This window comes from Oncorhynchus keta, chromosome 25, assembly GCF_023373465.1.
Source record: "Oncorhynchus keta strain PuntledgeMale-10-30-2019 chromosome 25, Oket_V2, whole genome shotgun sequence".
Classification (NCBI taxonomy): Eukaryota; Metazoa; Chordata; class Actinopteri; order Salmoniformes; family Salmonidae; genus Oncorhynchus; species Oncorhynchus keta.
This window is the reverse complement of record NC_068445.1, coordinates 28,808,397-28,833,794: the sequence shown is the minus strand read 5'-3', so window position 1 is coordinate 28,833,794 and position 25,398 is coordinate 28,808,397. Positions and strand designations below refer to the sequence as shown.

The 25,398-nt window shown below is 43.6% G+C and overlaps 1 protein-coding gene across 1 annotated transcript; it reads right to left on the bottom strand.

Moving 5' to 3' along the window:
- Positions 1–447: 447 nt before the first annotated feature.
- LOC118357944 (transcriptional and immune response regulator-like) lies at positions 448–1,450 on the bottom strand. Its single transcript, XM_035735250.2, has one exon. The coding sequence runs from the start codon at positions 1,327–1,329 to the stop codon at positions 1,024–1,026; it is 306 nt and encodes a 101-aa protein (XP_035591143.1). The 5' UTR covers positions 1,330–1,450; the 3' UTR covers positions 448–1,023.
- Positions 1,451–25,398: the final 23,948 nt, after the last annotated feature.

Below are 25,398 nucleotides of genomic sequence, written 5' to 3'. Positions count from 1 at the left end.
CCGGGTTTGGCTGGTGTAGGCCATAATTGTAAATAAGAATGTGTTCTTAACTGACTTGCCAAATTATATAAAGGTTACATTTTAAAAAAGAGACATTGGAGAGGCCATAAATGATGTAAGGCTGGTTGCAGGTGAAGAGGGGCCACACTGACGTTTACGCTACACTGTGTTAACCCATTTCAAGACAACTGTGTGCAGTATTATACGTTTTAAAGTGCTAAGCACCCCTCTCCATGAATATCTCCCTTCAAACAACTAAAATGGATCTATAATAGTGTATAAAGGTGTCATTTTGGAATTAGGGATGAAGCCCATATTAAACTAATAATACTAAAAAAGACAGTGTATTTACAATCTAAGCTGAAAAGATACCTATCAGAGATCATTCAGAGTTTGTATCAAACAATATCAAACAGTCATTCTAAATGAAAGCAAAGATAATAGAAGTTATATTTCATAAATAATTTATTAAAGAAATTGCAAAAGGACATTTCATAAATGCATGTCATCATGGTCCTATAAAATGTTTTGACAAATAAATTGGTGGTATCACAAAGTTAAAATGATACAGAGACAAGGCATGTGTTTTCACAGGAACAGGCATTTTCAGGCAGTTTATCTTTTTACAGTTATTATTCACCAGCAAATAGGAACCTATGAGGTGCACATTGACAGCCGAGCATTCAATAGAATGCATAGTCAGTCAGGGAGAGCGTCATGTCTCCCTGTTTCTTTGTTCGGGACAACAGCCCCCAGTATTCCCATTCTCTCCTTTCTTCATCCAGCACGATGTATCCATACGAACCAGTGCATGCCGCTATTACGCATGGAGCGCATCTTCGTGGAATAGTCACACTTTGTTGTCTTCGAAGACAGTGGTTTGAATTTAGGCTTCCTCCATTCCAGGACGTTGCTTCTCCTTCTCCTTGACAGGTGACAGTTCGGCGTCACCTGCCCAACCACCACGGCGTCATTCTAGTGCACTTCAATTCAACTCGTTCAGTAGAGCCGAGAAGAGAATGTTCAACGCAGTTTCAGCATGTGGCGAACCATGCCTACAATCTGGAGGAACTTGTCCTTCTTTCGCTGCTTGAGCGCCATCAGGGCTTTGGCCGTCTCCGCTGGATCTTGGGTGAAGGAGAAGATGCTCCTCACCCTCTCCTCCGCTTTCATGTCCCCCGTTTTCTGGAACAGCCTCATCAGTGCGTCCTGGTTGACATTCTCGAATATGTTGGGAACGGCCTTCTTGCGGTGCGCCGTGTCGAATTTGTTCCCGTGGACCGATGGACTGACACGGCGAGAGTCGGAGGATACAACGTAGTTAGACATCTTGTTGGCTCTCTCTTTTTAGCTGGTCCAGCAACTTCTTTGACTGGGGTTGTATGAGGGAGAGGGAACACTACTCGCTCGTGCGCTAGGGATTGGAGTGAGTGAGCACTGTGAGCGCCGCCTGCGATATTTAAAGGGCTGTTAGGGACGCTCATGCTGTCAAGCCCCAGTTACAGAAGTGACATCACTGGTGGTGCTTCCCTCCTGCAGGGAACGCCTCTGTACTGTTGCTGTGCGCACATCAAACCGACTGAAACAGTAATTATGTATGATCCAGCAGAGGCAGAGCCTACTGAGGTGCAGGATGAGTGCAAATGTTCTGTAGCCCATATCTACTGTGTATTGAGAAGGCAGTTGTCACAAGTTCAGTAAATACATGTTAACATATCATGTAAACATATATCTGTTCCCACAAAGGACATGTAAAGGAATTTCGATCTCAATTGCCACACATTGTAGCTAGTTGAGTCATTATAGTACAGAATAACTTAAATAGTTATTTCTGTCTATGTCTAAAAAAAGCATCATATCCTGTTGATAATAGTTCAAGAGTCCCTGTTTAGATGAGATAGTGTGTTTTGGTTGAGTAGGACTGTAGTTTAGGCCCACTTGTTTCTTCATTGTCTTTTCATTTTCAACCCACACTTCTCATATCTCTGTCTCTGTCACGACTTCCACCGAAGGTGGCTCCTCTTCCTGTTCGGGTGGCGCTTGGCGGTCGTCGTCGCCGGCATACTAGCTGCCACCAATCCCTTTTCCTTTTCTGTTGGTTATGTCTGTTTTGTGTATCACCTGGTTTCACTTTGGTTAATTAGGGGGGTTATTTAATTCCACATTTCCTTTGGGGTTTTGAACTGTCAATGAGGTTGGGGTGCGTTTTATTTAGCTCATGTTCTACAGGGGGTTTCCCTGGACTGTGTCTGAGTGGGGGATTTATCCAGTGTATTTTACTGTAGGCCTGAGTCCTGTTGGTTTTCTTTTGAGCTTGTGAAAATCAAACGCCCTTTCTTTGGAACTCGGTTCTCCTGCGCCTGACTCTACACCCACATCTCCTTGAGATCTGACAGTCTCACTTTAAATGAAGAGTAAAAGTCTATGCAGTCTTTCTGAAGATACTTGCTATGGCAGGTGGCAAATTGTTTCTACAGTGAGTAATAATCCTCTTACAATTCACTATCCATTCCTGGAGATATCCAAATTAAACCTTGATCAGCTTTAATAAAGGCATCCTGAACATTACTCAAAATGTTCCTTCAGTTGAGCATGTAATGAATATCAGTGTTCATAATGGGAATTCCTAGATGAAGAGAAAGGAGAACAGACACAGATCAAATCAATCCAAATAATATTGGTTTAATTACAAGTTGCAACAAGGAGACACCTCCAGAGAAATGTCTAACAGGCCTTCTCTGAGAAGGCATTTATAAATGAATCAGACAGTCCAAAATGTTCTGTAAACATCAGCTCAAGAGGCTTGTAAGGAAGTCACAACATCAGCTGCTACAAAATCACCGTCTCACATATACAGTACATTATCAGAGTGTCCCAGGCCCAGAATGGCGTCAAACTTTAACCATAACATTCAACGATTGCAGACATTTGATACTGTCAGTTAAGCAGGTCCAAGGTAGGTACATCAGTATTATAGTTACAACGGATAATTGTAGAAAGTTAGGTATTGACACATGCTTGGTTGAGTCCTGTTTCCCTTCCCCCAAGGGATACATCTGTCTGCATCTCCCATACCATCAAGTTATACATCAGTCCATATCAACAGTTAATCAAACACAGGAAATAGTGAACCAAACAATCCCCAGTACAGTGGTGTATTGTATGTTACTGGGTCAATCTACTAATTAGATGTTTTTTTTGAGTATTGTAACTTGGAAAAAGGCACTAATTTCTTGAAATGACTCTGACTTTATTTACTGTAAGATGAATATAGGTGACATTCAATAATTCCAGCTAGTAGCACTATAAATACCCTTCGTTATGTTTTCCAAACCACGGGGAAGGTTTGTCTACTGGCAGGTCTGTCTGGGCTGGAGGTGAGTGAACTGAAACCCATCCCCATACTGATTGATGGCTGTTGATAACAGAGTGTACGTCCCAAATGGAAACCTTTTCCTAATGGGTACTGGTCAGAAGTAGTGTACTATATAGGGTGCATGTGGGACAGAGCCAGAGAAAGGCGTTCCCCTTAAGTGATGTTGGAATATATGAACTTCACTGAATACATAAACCTCTAGGGCACATATCCTGGAAATACCCACTGTGAATGTTCATAGAGCTTCAACCCTCAAGCTACACTCATTCCTCAACCTACACACTACACAACCCCTCATTCACTCTGTTTTTGTACAGGGCTGTCTGCATATCAAATCAAATCACATTTTATTTGTCACATACACATGGTTAGCAGATGTTAATGCGAGTGTAGTGAAATGCTTGTGCTTCTAGTTCCGACAATGCAGTAATAACGAGGTTTAAATATTTAGCTAACAATTCCAAAACTACTACCTTATAGACACAAGTGTAAGGGGATAAAGAATATGTACATAAAGATATATGAATGAGTGATGGTACAGAGCGGCATAGGCAAGATACAGTAGATGGTATTGAGTGCAGTATATACATATGAGATGAGTATGTAAACAAAGTGGCATAGTTAAAGTGGCTAGTGATACATGTATTACATAAGGATGCAGTAGATGATATAGAGTACAGTATATACGTATACATATGAGATGAATAATGTAGGGTATGTAAACATTATATTAGGTAGCATTGTTTGAAGTGTCTAGTGATATATTTTACATCATTTCCCATCAATTCCCATTATTAAAGTGGCTGGAGTTGAGTCAGTGTGTTGGCAGCAGCCACTCAATGTTAGTGGTGGCTGTTTAACAGTCTGATGGCCTTGAGATAGAAGCTGTTTTTCAGTCTCTCGGTCCCAGCTTTGATGCACCTGTACTGACCTCGCCTTCTGGATGATAGCGGGGTGAACAGGCAGTGGCTCGGGTGGTTGTTGTCCTTGATGATCTTTATGGCCTTCCTGTGACATCGGGTGGTGTAGGTGTCCTGGAGGGCAGGTAGTTTGCCCCCGGTGATGCGTTGTGCAGACCTCACTACCCTCTGGAGAGCATTACGGTTAAAGGGCGGAGCAGTTGCCGTACCAGGCGGTGATACAGCCCGACAGGATGCTCTCGATTGTGCATCTGTAGAAGTTTTTTAGTGCTTTTCGTGAAAAGCCACATTTCTTCAGCCTCCTGAGGTTGAAGAGGCGCTGCTGCGCCTTCTTCACGATGCTGTCTGTGTGGGTGGACCAATTCAGTTTGTCTGTGATGTGTACGCCGAGGAACTTTAAACTTACTCCCCTCTCCACGACTGTTCCATCGATGTGGATAGGGGGGTGTTCCCTCTGCTGTTTCCTGAAGTCCACAGTCATCTCCTTAGTTTTTTTGACGTTGAGTGTGAGGTTATTTTCCTGACACCACACTCCGAGGGCCCTCACCTCCTCCCTGTAGGCCGTCTCGTCGTTGTTGGTAATCAAGCCTAACACTGTTGTGTCGTCTGCAAACTTGATGATTGAGTTGGAAGCGTGCGTGGCCACGCAGTCGTGGGTGAACAGGGAGTACAGGAGAGGGCTCAGAACGCACCCTTGTGGGGCCCCAGTGTTGAGGATCAGCGGGGTGGAGATGTTGTTGCCTACCCTCACCACCTGGGGGCGGCCCGTCAGGAAGTCCAGTACCCAGTTGCACAGGGCGGGGTCGAGACCCAGGGTCTCGAGCTTGATGACGAGCTTGGAGGGCACTATGGTGTTAAATGCCGAGCTGTCGTCGATGAACAGCATTCTCACATAGGTATTCCTCTTGTCCAGATGGGTTAGGGCAGTGTGCAGTGTGGTTGAGATTGCATCGTCTGTCGACCTATTTGGGCGTTAAGCAATTTGGAGTGGGTCTAGGGTGTCAGGTAGGGTGGAGGTGATATGGTCCTTGACTAGTCTCAAAGCACTTCATGATGATGGAAGTGAGTGCTACGGGGCAGTAGTCATTTAGCTCAGTTACCTTAGCTTTCTGTCTCGCCACAGGATACCTGGCTGTCTCGAGCTTTCATGGCAGTTATGACAGAGGACACAGAATATTAGCCAGGTTCCGGATTGTCAAAGTCAGCAAAAATGTAATGTTTATGACATAAAGTAGTTCAGAGCAGAGACACAGTCAGACCAGCGCTACACAATGAGATCTCTCAGATCAGCCAGAGGGGAAATGGATGTGCAGTGGATTGGGCCGTTCTCCCATACACACAGTGTCTCCATATTAACCACATTAATAACAAAAGAGTGCTAAATGTACCGAGGGTCAAAGGTCTTATCATTATTCTTCTCCTTGGGGTCAACTCTGTGGAGACACTCTGGGGAGAGTCCTTCTACAGACATAAACCATTTCCGCTGGCTTGGCAGAACACTTTATTATAGTTAGCCATATCTCAATGTCTGGAGCAACCTCTATCCCCTGTCCCCATGTCTGTCTGTAGCTACCTCTATCCCCTGTCCCCATGTCTTTCTATAGCTACCTCTGTCCCATGTCCCCATGTCTTTCTGTAGCAACCTCTGTCCTCTGCCCCCATGTCTTTCTGTAGCTACCTCTGTCCCATGTCCCCATGTCTTTCTGTAGCTGCCTCTGTCCCCATGTCTTTCTATAGCTACCTCTGTCCCATGTCCCCGTGTCTTTCTGTAGCTACCTCTGTCCCTATGTCTTTCTGTAGCTACCTCTGTCCCTATGTCTTTCTGTAGCTACCTCTGTCCCTATGTCTTTCTGTAGCTACCTCTGTCCCTATGTCTTTCTGTAGCTACCTCTGTCCCTATGTCTTTCTGTAGCTACCTCTGTCCCTATGTCTTTCTGTAGCTACATCTGTCCCTATGTCTTCCTGTAGCTACATCTGTCCCCATGTCTTCCTGTAGCTACCTCTGTCCCATGTCCCCATGTCTTCCTGTAGCTACCTCTGTCCCATGTCCCCATGTATTTCTGTAGCTACCTCTGTCCCCATGTCTTTCTGTAGCTACCTCTGTCCCCATGTCTTTCTGTAGCTACCTCTGTCCCTATGTCTTTCTGTAGCTACCTCTGTCCCTATGTCTTTCTGTAGCTACCTCTGTCCCTATGTCTTTCTGTAGCTACCTCTGTCCCTATGTCTTTCTGTAGCTACATCTGTCCCTATGTCTTCCTGTAGCTACATTTGTCCCCATGTCTTCCTGTAGTTACCTCTGTCCCATGTCCCCATGTCTTCCTGTAGATACCTCTGTCCCATGTCCCCATGTATTTCTGTAGCTACCTCTGTCCCCATGTCTTTCTGTAGCTACCTCTGTCCCTATGTCTTCCTGTAGCTACATCTGTCCCCATGTCTTCCTGTAGCTACCTCTGTCCCATGTCCCCATGTCTTCCTGTAGCTACCTCTGTCCCATGTCCCCATGTATTTCTGTAGCTACCTCTGTCCCCATGTCTTCCTGTAGCTACCTCTGTCCCCATGTATTTCTGTTGCTACCTCTGTCCCCATGTCTTCCTGTAGCTACCTCTGTCCCATGTCCCCATGTATTTCTGTAGCTACCTCTGTCTCCATGTCTTTCTGTAGCTACCTCTGTCCCCATGTCTTTCTGTAGCTACCTCTGTCCCATGTCACCATGTCTTTCTGTAGCTACCTCTGTCCCATGTCACCATGTCTTTCTGTAGCTACCTCTGTCCCCATGTCCCCATGTCTTTCTGTAGCTACCTCTGTCCCTATGTCTTTCTGTAGCTACATCTGTCCCTATGTCTTCCTGTAGCTACATCTGTCCCCATGTCTTCCTGTAGCTACCTCTGTCCCATGTCCCCATGTCTTCCTGTAGCTACCTCTGTCCCATGTCCCCACGTCTTTCTGTAGCTACCTCTGTCCCCATGTCTTTCTGTAGCTACCTCTGTCCCCATGTCTTTCTGTAGCTACCTCTGTCCCCATGTCTTTCTGTTGCTACCTCTGTCCCCATGTCTTTCTGTTGCTACCTCTGTCCTCATGTCTTTCTGTTGCTACCTCTGTCCTCATGTCTTTCTGTAGCTACCTCTGTCCCCATGTCTTTCTGTAGCTACCTCTGTCCCCATGTCTTTCTGTAGCTACCTCTGTCCCATGTCACCATGTCTTTCTGTAGCTACCTCTGTCCCATGTCACCATGTCTTTCTGTAGCTACCTCTGTCCCCATGTCCCCATGTCTTTCTGTAGCTACCTTTGTCCCCATGTCTTTCTGTAGCTACCTCTGTCCCCATGTCTTTCTGTAGCTACCTCTGTCCCCATGTCTTTCTGTAGCTACCTCTGTCCCCATGTCTTTCCGAAGATACCTCTGTCCCCATGTCTTTCCGTAGATACCTCTGTCCCCATGTCTTTCCGTAGATACCTCTGTCCCCATGTCTTTCCGTAGATACCTCTGTCCCCATGTCTTTCTGTAGATACCTCTGTCCCCATGTCTTTCTGTAGCTACCTCTGTCCCCATGTCTTTCTGTAGCTACCTCTGTCCCCATGTCTTTCTGTAGCTACCTCTGTCCCCATGTCTTTCTGTAGCTACCTCTGTCCCCATGTCTTTCTGTAGCTACCTCTGTCCCCATGTCTTTCTGTAGATACCTCTGTCCCCATGTCTTTCTGTAGATACCTCTGTCCCCATGTCTTTCTGTAGATACCTCTGTCCCCATGTCTTTCTGTAGATACCTCTGTCCCCATGTCTTTCTGTCGATACCTCTGTCCCCATGTCTTTCTGTAGATACCTCTGTCTCCATGTCTTTCTGTAGATACCTCTGTCCTCATGTCTTTCTGTAGATACCTCTGTCCCCATGTCTTTCTGTAGATACCTCTGTCCCCATGTCTTTCTGTAGATACCTCTGTCCCCATGTCTTTCTGTAGATACCTCTGTCCCCATGTCTTTCTGTCGATACCTCTGTCCCCATGTCTTTCTGTAGATACCTCTGTCCCCATGTCTTTCTGTAGATACCTCTGTCCCCATGTCTTTCTGTAGATACCTCTGTCCCCATGTCTTTCTGTAGATACCTCTGTCCCCATGTCTTTCTGTAGATACCTCTGTCCTCATGTCTTTCTGTTGCTACCTCTGTCCTCATGTCTTTCTGTAGCTACCTCTGTCCCCATGTCTTTCTGTAGCTTCCTCTGTCTCCATGTCTTTCTGTAGCTACCTCTGTCCCCATGTCTTTCTGTAGCTACCTCTGTCCCATGTCACCATGTCTTTCTGTAGCTACCTCTGTCCCATGTCACCATGTCTTTCTGTAGCTACCTCTGTCCCCATGTCCCCATGTCTTTCTGTAGCTACCTTTGTCCCCATGTCTTTCTGTAGCTACCTCTGTCCCCATGTCTTTCTGTAGCTACCTCTGTCCCCATGTCTTTCTGTAGCTACCTCTGTCCCCATGTCTTTCTGTAGCTACCTCTGTCCCCATGTCTTTCTGTAGCTACCTCTGTCCCCATGTCTTTCTATAGCTACCTCTGTCCCATGTCCCCATGTCTTTCTGTAGCAACCTCTGTCCTCTGCCCCCATGTCTTTCTGTAGCTACCTCTGTCCCATGTCCCCATGTCTTTCTGTAGCTGAATCTGTCCCCATGTCTTTCTGTAGCTACCTCTGTCCCATGTCCCCATGTCTTTCTGTAGCTGAATCTGTCCCCATGTCTTTCTATAGCTACCTCTGTCCCATGTCCCCGTGTCTTTCTGTAGCTACCTCTGTCCTCATGTCTTTCTGTAGCTACCTCTGTCCCATGTCTTTCTGTAGCTACCTCTGTCCCCATGTCTTTCTGTAGCTACCTCTGTCCCTATGTCTTTCTGTAGCTACCTCTGTCCCTATGTCTTTCTGTAGCTACCTCTGTCCCTATGTCTTTCTGTAGCTACCTCTGTCCCTATGTCTTTCTGTAGCTACCTCTGTCCCTATGTCTTTCTGTAGCTACATCTGTCCCTATGTCTTCCTGTAGCTACATCTGTCCCCATGTCTTCCTGTAGCTACCTCTGTCCCATGTCCCCATGTCTTCCTGTAGCTACCTCTGTCCCATGTCCCCATGTATTTCTGTAGCTACCTCTGTCCCCATGTCTTTCTGTAGCTACCTCTGTCCCCATGTCTTTCTGTAGCTACCTCTGTCCCCATGTCTTTCTGTTGCTACCTCTGTCCCCATGTCTTTCTGTTGCTACCTCTGTCCTCATATCTTTCTGTTGCTACCTCTGTCCTCATGTCTTTCTGTTGCTACCTCTGTCCTCATGTCTTTCTGTTGCTACCTCTGTCCCCATGTCTTTCTGTAGCTACCTCTGTCCCCATGTCTTTCTGTAGCTACCTCTGTCCCCATGTCTTTCTGTAGCTACCTCTGTCCCATGTCACCATGTCTTTCTGTAGCTACCTCTGTCCCATGTCACCATGTCTTTCTGTAGCTACCTCTGTCCCCATGTCTTTCTGTAGCTACCTTTGTCCCCATGTCTTTCTGTAGCTACCTCTGTCCCCATGTCTTTCTGTAGCTACCTCTGTCCCCATGTCTTTCTGTAGCTACCTCTGTCCCCATGTCTTTCTGTAGCTACCTCTGTCCCCATGTCTTTCTGTAGCTACCTCTGTCCCCATGTCTTTCTGTAGCTACCTCTGTCCCCATGTCTTTCTGTAGCTACCTCTGTCCCCATGTCTTTCCGTAGCTACCTCTGTCCCCATGTCTTTCCGTAGATACCTCTGTCCCCATGTCTTTCCGTAGATACCTCTGTCCCCATGTCTTTCCGTAGATACGTCTGTCCCCATGTCTTTCTGTAGATACCTCTGTCCCCATGTTTTCTGTAGATACCTCTGTCCCCATGTCTTTCTGAAGCTACCTCTGTCCCCATGTTTTTCTGTAGCTACCTCTGTCCCCATGTCTTTCTGTACATACCTTTGTCCCCATTTCTTTCTGAAGCTACCTCTGTCCCCATGTTTTCTGTAGCTTCCTCTGTCCCCATGTCTTTCTGTAGCTTCCTCTGTCCCCATGTCTTTCTGTAGCTACCTCTGTCCCCATGTCTTTCTGTAGCTACCTCTGTCCCCATGTCTTTCTGTAGCTACCTCTGTCCCCATGTCTTTCTGTAGCTACCTCTGTCCCCATGTCTTTCTGTAGCTTCCTCTGTCCCCATGTCTTTCTGTAGCTTCCTCTGTCCCCATGTCTTTCTGTAGCTACCTCTGTCCCCATGTCTTTCTGTAGCTACCTCTGTCCCCATGTCTTTCTGTAGCTACCTCTGTCCCCATGTCTTTCTGTAGCTACCTCTGTCCCCATGTCTTTCTGTAGCTACCTCTGTCCCCATGTCTTTCTGTAGCTACCTCTGTCCCCATGTCTTTCTGTAGATACCTCTGTCCCCATGTCTTTCTGTAGATACCTCTGTCCCCATGTCTTTCTGTAGATACCTCTGTCCCCATGTCTTTCTGTAGATACCTCTGTCCCCATGTCTTTCCGTAGCTACCTCTGTCCCCATGTCTTTCCGTAGCTACCTCTGTCCCCATGTCTTTCCGTAGCTACCTCTGTCCCCATGTCTTTCTGTAGCTACCTCTGTCCCCATGTCTTTCTGTAGCTACCTCTGTCCCCATGTCTTTCTGTCGCTACCTCTGTCCCCATGTCTTTCTGTAGCTACCTCTGTCCCCATGTCTTTCTGTTGCTACCTCTGTCCCCATGTCTTTCTGTTGCTACCTCTGTCCTCATATCTTTCTGTTGCTACCTCTGTCCTCATGTCTTTCTGTTGCTACCTCTGTCCTCATGTCTTTCTGTTGCTACCTCTGTCCCCATGTCTTTCTGTAGCTACCTCTGTCCCCATGTCTTTCTGTAGCTACCTCTGTCCCCATGTCTTTCTGTAGCTACCTCTGTCCCATGTCACCATGTCTTTCTGTAGCTACCTCTGTCCCATGTCACCATGTCTTTCTGTAGCTACCTCTGTCCCCATGTCTTTCTGTAGCTACCTTTGTCCCCATGTCTTTCTGTAGCTACCTCTGTCCCCATGTCTTTCTGTAGCTACCTCTGTCCCCATGTCTTTCTGTAGCTACCTCTGTCCCCATGTCTTTCTGTAGCTACCTCTGTCCCCATGTCTTTCTGTAGCTACCTCTGTCCCCATGTCTTTCTGTAGCTACCTCTGTCCCCATGTCTTTCTGTAGCTACCTCTGTCCCCATGTCTTTCCGTAGCTACCTCTGTCCCCATGTCTTTCCGTAGATACCTCTGTCCCCATGTCTTTCCGTAGATACCTCTGTCCCCATGTCTTTCCGTAGATACGTCTGTCCCCATGTCTTTCTGTAGATACCTCTGTCCCCATGTCTTTCTGTAGATACCTCTGTCCCCATGTCTTTCTGAAGCTACCTCTGTCCCCATGTTTTTCTGTAGCTACCTCTGTCCCCATGTCTTTCTGTACATACCTTTGTCCCCATTTCTTTCTGAAGCTACCTCTGTCCCCATGTCTTTCTGTAGCTTCCTCTGTCCCCATGTCTTTCTGTAGCTTCCTCTGTCCCCATGTCTTTCTGTAGCTACCTCTGTCCCCATGTCTTTCTGTAGCTACCTCTGTCCCCATGTCTTTCTGTAGCTACCTCTGTCCCCATGTCTTTCTGTAGCTACCTCTGTCCCCATGTCTTTCTGTAGCTTCCTCTGTCCCCATGTCTTTCTGTAGCTTCCTCTGTCCCCATGTCTTTCTGTAGCTACCTCTGTCCCCATGTCTTTCTGTAGCTACCTCTGTCCCCATGTCTTTCTGTAGCTACCTCTGTCCCCATGTCTTTCTGTAGCTACCTCTGTCCCCATGTCTTTCTGTAGCTACCTCTGTCCCCATGTCTTTCTGTAGATACCTCTGTCCCCATGTCTTTCTGTAGATACCTCTGTCCCCATGTCTTTCTGTAGATACCTCTGTCCCCATGTCTTTCTGTAGATACCTCTGTCCCCATGTCTTTCTGTCGCTACCTCTGTCCCCATGTCTTTCCGTAGCTACCTCTGTCCCCATGTCTTTCCGTAGCTACCTCTGTCCCCATGTCTTTCCGTAGCTACCTCTGTCCCCATGTCTTTCTGTAGCTACCTCTGTCCCCATGTCTTTCTGTAGCTACCTCTGTCCCCATGTCTTTCTGTAGCTACCTCTGTCCCCATGTCTTTCTGTAGCTACCTCTGTCCCCATGTCTTTCTGTAGCTACCTCTGTCCCCATGTCTTTCTGTAGCTACCTCTGTCCCATGTCACCATGTCTTTCTGGAGCTACCTCTGTCCCCATGTCTTTCTGTTGCTACCTCTGTCCCCATGTCTTTCTGTAGCTACCTCTGTCCCCATGTCTTTCTGTAGCTACCTCTGTCCCCATGTCTTTCTGTAGCTACCTCTGTTCCCATGTCTTTCTGTAGCTACCTCTGTCCCCATGTCTTTCTGTTGCTACCTCTGTCCCCATGTCTTTCTGTTGCTAACTCTGTCCCCATGTCTTTCTGTTGCTAACTCTGTCCCCATGTCTTTCTGTAGCTACGTCTGTCCCCATGTCTTGAACGCGGCTACCTCTGTCCCCATGTCTTGAACGCGGCTACCTCTGTCCCCATGTCTTGAACGCGGCTACCTCTGTCCCCATGTCTGGAACGCGGCTACCTCTGTCCCCATGTCTGGAACGCGGCTACCTCTGTCCCCATGTCTGGAACGCGGCTACCTCTGTCCCCATGTCTTGAACGCGGCTACCTCTGTCCCCATGTCTTGATCGCGGCTACCTCTGCTCCCCATGTCTTGAACGCGTCTACCTCTGCTCCCCATGTCTTGAACGCGGCTACCTCTGCTCCCCATGTCTTGAACGCGGCTACCTCTGTCCCCATGTCTTGAACGCGGCTACCTCTGTCCCCATGTCTTGAACGCGGCTACCTCTGTCCCCATGTCTTGAACGCGGCTACCTCTGTCCCCATGTCTTGAACGCGGCTACCTCTGCTCCCCATGTCTTGAACGCGGCTACCTCTGCTCCCATGTCTTGAACGAGGCTACCTCTGTCCCCATGTCTTGAACAAGGCTACCTCTGTACCCATGTCTTGAACGCGGCTACCTCTGTCCCCATGTCTTGAACGCGGCTACCTCTGCTCCCATGTCTTGAACGCGGCTACCTCTGTCCCCATGTCTTGAACGCGGCTACCTCTGTCCCCATGTCTTGAACGCGGCTACCTCTGTCCCCATGTCTTGAACGCGGCTACCTCTGTCCCCATGTCTTGAACGCGGCTACCTCTGTCCCCATGTCTTGAACGCGGCTACCTCTGTCCCCATGTCTTGAACGGGGCTACCTCTGTCCCCATGTCTTGAACGGGGCTACCTCTGTCCCCATGTCTTGAACGCGGCTACCTCTGTCCCCATGTCTTGAACGGGGCTACCTCTGCTCCCATGTCTTGAACGGGGCTACCTCTGCTCCCATGTCTTGAACGCGGCTACCTCTGTCCCCATGTCTTGAACGGGGCTACCTCTGTCCCCATGTCTTGAACGCGGCTACCTCTGTCCCCATGTCTTTCTGTAGCTACCTCTGTCCCCATGTCTTGAACGGGGCTACCTCTGTCCCCATGTCTTGAACGCGGCTACCTCTGTCCCCATGTCTTTCTGTAGCTACCTCTGTCCCCATGTCTTGAACGCGGCTACCTCTGTCCCCATGTCTTGAACGCGGCTACCTCTGTCCCCATGTCTTGAACGCGGCTACCTCTGCTCCCATGTCTTGAACGCGGCTACCTCTGCTCCCATGTCTTGAACGCGGCTACATCATATGACACCATATGGTGCCACCGATAACCACAATCTCCGATAAATATCAGTAGAAATTCAATAATATTGATACTACGGCCAGTGTTATGAGTAGCTTTCTAGTGGTTTCAATGAGCTGAACTGTTTTTATTTGACGTCTTCTCCATCCTGTCTGTGCATGTGTGGCTTACCTAACTCTAACACAGCTGGAGTTTGACTTGAATCATTGTAGGATATTCTTGCAACTCCCCTGTGTCTGGAGTGGATGATTTCATGCATTGTAGTTTGCCACATGATGTCAACCAGCCGGATAACTTGCCCATGTCCTATACTCATTAACAATATAGGCAATGGGACGTTGAAACTCTAAAGTATAATCTTAGTGCTCCTTTATCACACAGAGCAGTCTGGGACGCTGCCTGTGTCCCAAATGGCAACCAATTCCCTATTTACTGCATCTCTTTTGACAAGAGCCCATAGGACAGTCCAACTGGGCTGTTACATAACATGTCCGCCGGGCTGCACATTTGAATGTGTTTCCAGCCTGGGTTGTTCGATACGGAGGAAAGCATTGATCATAAAACCAATACTCAGTATTAGCCTTCTAATGGGAAGCCGGCTGTATCGGATAGAGAAAACAGGAAAGGGCAGGGTTATTGGGTATTACCCTGCTGACAAATGTGTCCAATATGTACGTCAAGCTCTGTTGTTTACTAGGCTACTGGCGTTCAGAAGAGCACAGTTATTCAAGCAATAGGGCCCGAGCGGGGTGTGGGTGTGGTATATGTCCAATATACCATGGCTATGGGCTGTTCTTACGCATGAGGCAACGAGGAGTGCCTGGACACAGCTCTTAGCCTTTTTGGCAACATATCACAAACCCCCGAGGTGCCTTATTGCTATTATAAACTGGTTACCAATGTAATTAGAAAAGTCAAAATAAATGTTTTGTCATACCGTGGTATAGGGTCCTATATACCACGGGTGTCAGCCAATCACCATTCAGGGCTTCAACCACCCAGTTTATAATATGAGATACTGCATTGACACATCATTTTCTTTGTATTGTTGCTATAGTTCTGCCGTTCTGTTCTGTTGCTGATCGGCACAGTTCTCTTATCATATAGGGCGTGATGATTTCAAATCAAATCAAATAAAATAGTTTTGGTCACATACAAATATTTACCAGATGTTATTTCGGGTGTAGCGAAATGCTACAGCTGTATTGACTGCTCTGTCAACTTTGACATCTGATACCAATGACCTGCAGCTGGACAATAATGGAAATAATACATAATGCTATTCATAACCCACAATAAAAAAGGATTATAAATTCACTGATTCCTATAAGAACAAATCAAAGTAAAAAGTATCAAAAAACAATTTATGTGGTACAAAATTATACTATGCTAAAAATTCCAAAGGAAGCAAATCTGTTGACAGCCAAATGAAATATCCTGGGGCACAGTACCACTGACCAGTAAATAGTGACTCATGGAATGTAACAGGAAATAGAGCACAGCAGATCAAGCAGCTGACCATAGAGCCCATAGCTGCGTGTTTATGTGTACACATGACCTTCAAAGCACCCTTTTTTGGAAGTCTGATTCCCTTTGAGGAATCTGTAGTGCTGGCAGCAATCATCCCATAACTATGACAGGTTGATTACTGGACCCATTACCCCCTTATTACAAAGGGCATTTATGAGAGTTAATGGGAAGTGTCTCTCCATGGGCCCTGGCTGTGTTTTGAACAGATCTTACCCATGGCACCTCTCCAATGGCAACAGACAGCTAGCTTCTCATAGTATGAACCAGACAAGGCCGGCATACCAGTCACATTCCTGCTTCTGACTGACAGTCTGGCAGGGTCTCAGGGGGATGGAACACGGAACAGGGCCCTAGAACCCAGAATGGAACAGGGCACTGGAACATGGAAGCACTGCAGCTGAACTGCTCTGGGATGGTAAACACCAGCACTGCAGAGGGATATTAAACTGGTGTGTGTGTGTTTTCTCTCCTGACGGTAACACGAAAACCACACAGCAACGCTTGATTGACTTTTAAAGCCTATTACAGAGAGGAGCTCCTCAGTTGGGGGTCCAATCTATCTGCCTAGAGTTATGGGAAATAGGCTTAGTAAATCATCTAGCGGTGGAAGGTTTACCAGAAAATGTTCTGTGTTTACAATGACAAATCTGTGAGGGGGAAAACAAATCAGCTTTTTCCTTTTTTTCTGGGATAAGTTTCATAACCCTCAGGAAGCCTGGTAGAGATGGGCGAGATTGGTCAGAGATTCTGGAGGCAGCACTGGCACGCAGAGAGCAGGTGGAGCTACGTATATAGAGCTTGTGTTACCTCTTTTTTCCTCCCACCTCCTCTCCCTCCCTTCTTTACTCCAGGGACAGACCTGAGCACTGTTGGGGAATAATCAGAATTAGTTGGTAACATAGATAAGATGTTTTATATTCATTATATGCTTGTGAGTTACTTCTCATCAGAATGTCTATTTTTGGATAATACTGTTGGCCGGTTGCAGTTATCTGTTCTCTGACATGGGGTCAGTTACTTGGGCCGCAGAGGGGGGAGGGGTCAAGATTGTCTTCATATGTAAACATATCTTTTAAACCAATTATCTCTTGGCTCCACAATGTCTGTGTGCCAGTCACTGTGTCTCTGTGATCTTGTCAAGGAGGGATGTATTTGATATATGCCTGTTGATAGGTTTTGTTTTATGGTCCTGAGAGCGAGATAATAACATAGTTTAGGAGACAAAGCTGAATGATAATTTATAGCCAATGCTGTCTGGCTATGTGTGTCTTTGCTATAAAGGATCTCAGTTGCAATGTGTAAGGACTCTCAAAGAATTCATTGATAGACACTGAATTGATCTGAGAGTCATAGGGTTGTGATGGAGCTCATATAAATAAAGATGGACTTTATGATAACTCTGACTTGTGTGTGGTTTGCTCTCATGATTTGGTAAATACAGGAAATTTCCACGACAACTCATAGATTAAACGACTGTGCATCTCTACCACACATGAAGCCCAGGCACCATTACACAACATCGGTCGCTGCCCAATCGCCTCTCCCCCTGATCATGAATGGTTGCATTAAGACCTCCACGAGGTCCATGGCACATCCGTCTTCACATCTCTCTCCAATCACAGAGTCTGAAAGCCAGACGCATCAAGGCAACACACGATCAGGAACATCATATTAGGTCACAGCAGGGTTGGACCTGGGGTGTCAGGATGACATTCCAGATTAGCAGTGGTATAAAATACTTTAAAGTACTATGTAGTTTTTGGGGGTATCTGTACTTTCCTTTATTAGTTTTACATTCCTAAAGAAAATAACTCTCATACATTTTCCCTGACACCCAAAAGTACTATGTTGCATTTTGGTTGCTCAGGCACATTCACGAATCTATCAATATAACGTGTTGTCATACCTACTGCCTCTGATCTGGTGGACTGTAAATGAGTGTGCCTCTGGCTATCTGCAAATAAATAAAAACACAAGAATTGTGCCGTCTGGTTTGCTTAATATAAGGAATTTGATGTATAGCATTTACTTTTACTTCTTACTCTTACAAAAGTATGACAATTGAGTACTTTTTCCACAACTGTACTGAAGTACATTTTAAACCAGGTATTTTTAGACTTTTACTCAAGTAGCATTTTACTGTGTGGCGTTTACTTGAGTCATTTTCTAGTAAGGTATCTTTTACTTTTACTCAAGCATGAGAATTGGGACCTTTTAAACAGGTCAAAATTCACAAGGCCGCAGGGCCAGATGGATTACCAGGACGTGGTAATCTATAGGGTGCAGGCCAGGCAGCCGGCTGTTAGCCAGCCTGGCAGCATAGTGGAATCTGCCACTAGCACAGTCAGTGTAGTCAGCTCAGCTATCCCCATTGAGACCGTGTCTGTGCCTCGACCTAGGTTGGGCAAAACTAAACATGGCGGTGTTCGCCTTAGCAATCTCACTAGGATAAAGACCACCTCCATTCCTGTCATTACTGAAAGAGATCATGATACCTCACATCTCAAAAAAGGGCTACTTAATGTTAGATCCCTTACTTCAAAGGCAATTATAGTCAATTAACTAATCACTGATCATAATCTTGATGTGATTGGCCTGACTGAAACATGGCATAAGCCTGATGAATTTACTGTTTTAAATGAGGCCTCACCTCCTGGCTACACTAGTGACCATATCCCCCGTGCATCCCGCAAAGGCGGAGGTGTTGCTAACATTTACGATAGCAAATTTCAATTTACAAAAAAAAAATGACGTTTTCGTCTTTTGAGCTTCTAGTCATGAAATCTATGCAGCCTACTCAATCACTTTTTATAGCTACTGTTTACAGGCCTCCAGGGCCATATACAGCGTTTCTCACTGAGTTCCCTGAATTCCTATCGGACCTTGTAGTCATAGCAGATAATATTCTAATCTTTGGTGACTTTAATATTCACATGGAAAAGTCCACAGACCCACTCCAAAAGGCTTTCGGAGCCATCATCGACTCAGGGGGTTTTGTCCAACATGTCTCTGGACCCACTCACTGTCACAGTCATACTCTGGACCTAGTTTTGTCCCATGGAATAAATGTTGTAGATCTTAATGTTTTTCCTCATAATCCTGGACTATCGGACCACCATTTTATTACGTTTGCAATTGCAACAAATAATCTGCTCAGACCCCAACCAAGGAACATCAAAAGTCGTGCTATAAATTCACAGATAACACAACAATTCCTTGATGTCCTTCCAGATTCCCTCTGTCTACCCAAGGACGCCATAGGACAAAGATCAGTTAACCACCTAACTGAGGATCTCAATTTAACCTCGCGCAATACCCTAGATGCAGTTGCACCCCTAAAAACTAAAAACATTTCTCATAAGAAACTAGCTCCCTGGTACACAGAAAATACCCGAGCTCTGAAGCAAGCTTCCAGAAAATTGGAACGGAAATGGCGCCACACCAAACTGGAAGTCTTCCGACTAGCTTGGAAAGACGGTACCGTGCAGTACCGAAGAGCCCTTACTGCTGCTCGATCATCCTATTTTTCTAACTTAATTGAGGAAAATAAGAACAATCCGAAATTCCTTTTTGATACTAAAAAATCCTACAATGTGATTTTCTGGATTTTTTTTCCTTCTCATTTTGTCTGTCATAGTTGAAGTGTACCTATGATGAAAATTACAGACCTCTCTCATCTTTTCAAGTGGGAGAACTTGCACAATTGGTGGCTGACTAAATACTTTTTTGCCCCACTGTAACTAACAAATAGCCTAACAAAATGTCTGAGATTATAAGCAGAAGCATATCTAAATGAGGCCCCCAAAAAATCCTGCACCCCCTGTCCAAAAACATGTTTCTGCCGTCTCTGACTGTGGCCTACAGCACAGTTTTTATATTTGCGGGTTAGGATCAGGTACGGGCCTCAGATTTCACTTCATCACATATAGTCAGGCGCTTGCGGATGGGGGCCTCAGATTTCACTTCATCACATATAGTCGGGCGGTTGCGGATGTGCAGATGCGGGTGAACAAACGGCTGATCCGTGCACCACTACCAGTTACAACAATGGCCACATTTACTTGAGCAACAATCAAACTGATAGTCTCTAGGTACTACTGCCAAGAACAATTTTATCTGGGATCTACGTAAGAAGGTCTATCCTATTGGCCGTGCCGACTTGATATTTTGCCTACAGTACAGAAGGGAGTCGTTTGGACTGGCGCCTGTTGAAGGAAAGGAAAGTACCAGAGGAAAGCGGGAGAGTCTCTGGGAGGGACAAACCCATTGTCCATCCTGACTGGAGGACAAGGTCAGAGCAGGCAGACAGGCTTGAGGCTGGAGCTCCCTCTCCTGTGTGTCATCCTGACTCCCCGCTCCCCAAGGCTGGGCCCTCCCCACTCTCTACACTGTTCATTCCCCTCTCTCCTCTCCCCACTCCACTCTCCCTGCTTCCTATGGCTGGGGCCTGCGACTAGCTCCTTACCTCAATCCCTACATTTGAGGCCTGCCCACTCCCCACTCCATTCCTCTCCCCATGCCTGGAGCATCCCCACTCACGATTCCCCACACCCACGGCTGGGACTGGAGCCGGTGACTAAGTCATTTGCGTGTGTCTGTCGTAGAAACAGCTCACTCCCTCCCTTACTCACTGAAAGCAGAGCAGGCTGAGCGCCAGAGGACACATTGGGACTCAGAGCACTGTGCCAAGAACCCTAGAGGAAACAGATTACACCATAGTGGATAAGGGAGAACACAACTTATACATAGGAAAGCAGCACTTATTTACAGTAACTAACTGCAGACTTAGATGGATTGGAAACCCTGGCTAAAGCTTGGGATATCCACAGCAGCACCTTCAATGGAAAAGCTAGTGTTATTGAACTTTAAATAGTAAGGCTGCCCTGTACTACAATACCAAAACAAAACTAATGTGTGATTCGTCTGGTAAGGATCAAAGTGGAGCAAATCCATGTCAGACAGGAAGTGATCCATTCTACAGCTGTTTTACAGCACAATGAAAAGTGATACAAATGTTAGTCTGTATCGTTTCCATAAAGACACAAATATGGCGCACATTTATTACCCTTCTCCACACAAAAAAATAAGAATCACAGAAGTTGATTAGGTCATCCAAACAGTCAGTACGGTACCTCATATTATACAACCTGCAGTGGGGTGTTTTTATTCAAATTCATACTCTGCACATAGTAATTTATAACTCTATTAATAAAAACATAAGGATTGACCACAACAGAGCCGTCTCGAGCCTGGCCCCGCAGGGAAACAGTGTGAGCTCAGAGGTTTAATTGTGCTTAGCATGGCTGCTTGGATGAGGAACTGAGCACCGCCGGCCCAGGGCCTAATGCGGTCTGTTTTAAGCTGGTTCAAACCGGTCACCCGGAGAAATCAAACAATCTTGTGGATGACTTAACTCACCACAAGGCAAGGCCTTGGATACCCATCAGCACAGTAGCAGCACTTGGGCCAGACAATGGAGAAAAGTAAAATATAGGGTGCTTATATTTGTCCTGTTTTACACATGTACAAGTGTGTAACCCGTAGTGTGTCTGAAATAGAAATGTGTTTCTTGCATATTCCACTCCTCCTGAGACACCCTCAGATAGTGGGGGTCATGGCCAAGGATCAGACATTATTGATGGAGAGCCTGGAGCAATTAGGGTTAAGTGCCTTTCTCAAGGGCAGATTGACAGACCTTTCACATAGTCGGTTTGGGGATTAGAACAAGCAACTTTTCTGTTACTGGCCCAATGCTCTAACCGCTAGGTTACCTGCCTGAAGAAAGCAGATCAGAGAGGAGAGCGCTAATATCAGTATCAGCAGCTCACCATACAGAGAGTGACAGGCAGGGAATAACGTTCAACCTAGCCAATAATTCCTTGCCCAGCATCTCAGGTTGATTAGAAGGTATATAGCCTCACCTGAACCTTAATCATAGAATGAAGGAAGGAAAGAGGAACAGAATTAGGTCAAATAGACATGACTCTCCAACTCCATAATGAGACGAATTCTATAAAACTATTCACGTGTTTAATGGTTTCTAAATATAGCAGAGAAGACAAGAGGGTTATTTTAAGAGAGCGTAATAGAACATGGGTAGTAGGCAGCATTATACCTGCTCTTATTTCAAGTCCTAAACTTGCAGTAAGACCCCAAAGTAACTCCATCTGCAGATTAGTACCACAGACAAACATTGGCTGTGTTTGAGAGCATCAAATGTAGAAGTCACTGTTTAACAAACCACATTTTAACCTAAAAAACTAAAGAACATCTACAAATCCCCTTTCATTCTAAATAACTAAAGAACACCTACTAATCACCTTTCATTCTAAATAACTAAAGAACATCTACTAATCACCTTTGATTCTAAATAACTAAAGAACACCTACTAATCACCTTTCATTCTAAATAACTAAAGAACATCTACTAATCACCTTTCATTCTAAATAACTAAAGAACATCTACTAATCACCTTTCATTCTAAATAACTAAAGAACACCTACTAATCACCTTTCATTCTAAATAACTAAAGAACACGTACTAATCACCTTTCATTCTAAATAACTAAAGAACACCTACTAATCACCTTTCATTCTAAATAACTAAAGAACATCTACTAATCACATTTCATTCTAAATAACTAAAGAACACCTACTAATCACATTTTATCCTAAATAACTAAAGAACACCTACTAATCACCTTTCATTCTAAATAACTAAAGAACATCTACTAATCACCTTTCATTCTAAATAACTAAAGAACACCTACTAATCACATTTTATCCTAAATAACTAAAGAACACCTACTAATCACCTTTCATTCTAAATAACTAAAGAACACCTACTAATCACCTTCCATTCTAAATAACTAAAGAACACCTACGAATCACCTTTCATTCTAAATAACTAAAGAACACCTACTAATCACCTTTCATTCTAAATAATTAAAGAACATCTACTAATCACATTTCATTCTAAATAACTAAAGAACACCTACTAATCCCCTTTCATTCTAAATAACTAAAGAACACCTACTAATCACATTTTATCCTAAATAACTAAAGAACACCTACTAATCACCTTTCATTCTAAATAACTAAAGAACACCTACTAATCACATTTTATCCTCAATAACTAAAGAACACCTACTAATCACCTTTGATTCTAAATAACTAAAGAACATCTACAAATCACCTTTCATTCTAAATAACTAAAGAACACCTACTAATCACCTTTCATTCTAAATAACTAAAGAACATCTACTAATCACCTTTCATTCTAAATAACTAAAGAACATCTACTAATCACCTTTCATTCTAAATAACTAAAGAACACCTACTAATCACATTTCATTCTAAATAACTAAAGAACACCTACTAATCACATTTTATCCTAAATAACTAAAGAACATCTACGAATCACCTTTCATTCTAAATAACTAAAGAATATCTACTAATCACATTTCATTCTAAATAACTAAAGAACATCTACTAATCACCTTTCATTCTAAATAACTAAAGAACATCTACTAATCACCTTTCATTCTAAATAACTAAAGAACACCTACTAATCACCTTTCATTCTAAATAACTAAAGAACATCTACTAATCACCTTTCATTCTAAATAACTAAAGAACATCTACTAATCACCTTTCATTCCAAATAACTAAAGAACACCTACTAATCACCTTTCATTCTAAATAACTAAAGAACACCTACTAATCACCTTTCATTCTAAATAACTAAAGAACATCTACTAATCACCTTTCATTCTAAATAACTAAAGAACATCTACTAATCACCTTTCATTCTAAATAACTAAAGAACACCTACTAATCACCTTTCATTCTAAATAACTAAAGAACATCTACTAATCACCTTTCATTCTAAATAACTAAAGAACATCTACTAATCACCTTTCATTCTAAATAACTAAAGAACACCTACTAATCACCTTTCATTCTAAATAACTAAAGAACACCTACTAATCACCTTTCATTCTAAATAACTAAAGAACATCTACTAATCACCTTTCATTCTAAATAACTAAAGAACATCTACTAATCACCTTTCATTCTAAATAACTAAAGAACACCTACTAATCACCTTTCATTCTAAATAACTAAAGAACACGTACTAATTACCTTTCATTCTAAATAACTAAAGAACACCTACTAATCACCTTTCATTCTAAATAACTAAAGAACATCTACTAATCACATTTCATTCTAAATAACTAAAGAACACCTACTAATCACATGTTATTCTAAATAACTAAAGAACACCTACTAATCACCTTCCATTCTAAATAACTAAAGAACATATACTAATCACCTTTCATTCTAAATAACTAAAGAACACCTACTAATCACATTTTATCCTAAATAACTAAAGAACACCTACTAATCACCTTTCATTCTAAATAACTAAAGAACACCTACTAATCACCTTTCATTCTAAATAATTAAAGAACATCTACTAATCACATTTCATTCTAAATAACTAAAGAACACCTACTAATCCCCTTTCATTCTAAATAACTAAAGAACACCTACTAATCACATTTTATCCTAAATAACTAAAAGAACGTGAAAACCTACTAATCACCTTTCATTCTAAATAACTAAAGAACACCTACTAATCACATTTTATCCTCAATAACTAAAGAACACCTACTAATCACCTTTGATTCTAAATAACTAAAGAACATCTACTAATCACCTTTCATTCTAAATAACTAAAGAACACCTACTAATCACCTTTCATTCTAAATAACTAAAGAACATCTACTAATCACCTTTCATTCTAAATAACTAAAGAACATCTACTAATCCCCTTTCATTCTAAATAACTAAAGAACACCTACTAATCACCTTTCATTCTAAATAACTAAACACCCACTAATCCCCTTTCATTCTAAATAACTAAAGAACACCTACTAATCACATTTTATCCTAAATAACTAAAGAACATCTACGAATCACCTTTCATTCTAAATAACTAAAGAACATCTACTAATCACATTTCATTCTAAATAACTAAAGAACATCTACTAATCACCTTTCATTCTAAATAACTAAAGAACATCTACTAATCACATTTCATTCTAAATAACTAAAGAACACCTACTAATCACCTTTCATTCTAAATAACTAAAGAACATCTACTAATCACCTTTCATTCTAAATAACTAAAGAACATCTACTAATCACCTTTCATTCTAAATAACTAAACACCTACTAATCCCCTTTCATTCTAAATAACTAAAGAACACCTACTAATCACATTTTATCCTAAATAACTAAAGAACATCTACGAATGACCTTTCATTCTAAATAACTAAAGAACATCTACTAATCACCTTTGATTCTAAATAACTAAAGAACATCTACTAATCACCTTTCATTCTAAATAACTAAAGAACACCTACTAATCACCTTTCATTCTAAATAACTAAAGAACATCTACTAATCACCTTTCATTCTAAATAACTAAAGAACATCTACTAATCACCTTTCATTCTAAATAACAAAAGAACACCTACTAATGAGAGACCCCTTTCATTCTAAATAACTAAAGAACACCTACTAATCACATTTTATCCTAAATAACTGGACAGGGGGAACATCTACGAATCACCTTTCATTCTAAATAACTAAGAACATCTACTAATCACAGGTTTTCATTCTAAATAACTAAAGAACATCTACTAATCACCTTTCATTCTAAATAACTAAAGAACATCTAGGAATCACCTTTCATTCTAAATAACTAAAGAACATCTACTAATCACCTTTCATTCTAAATAAC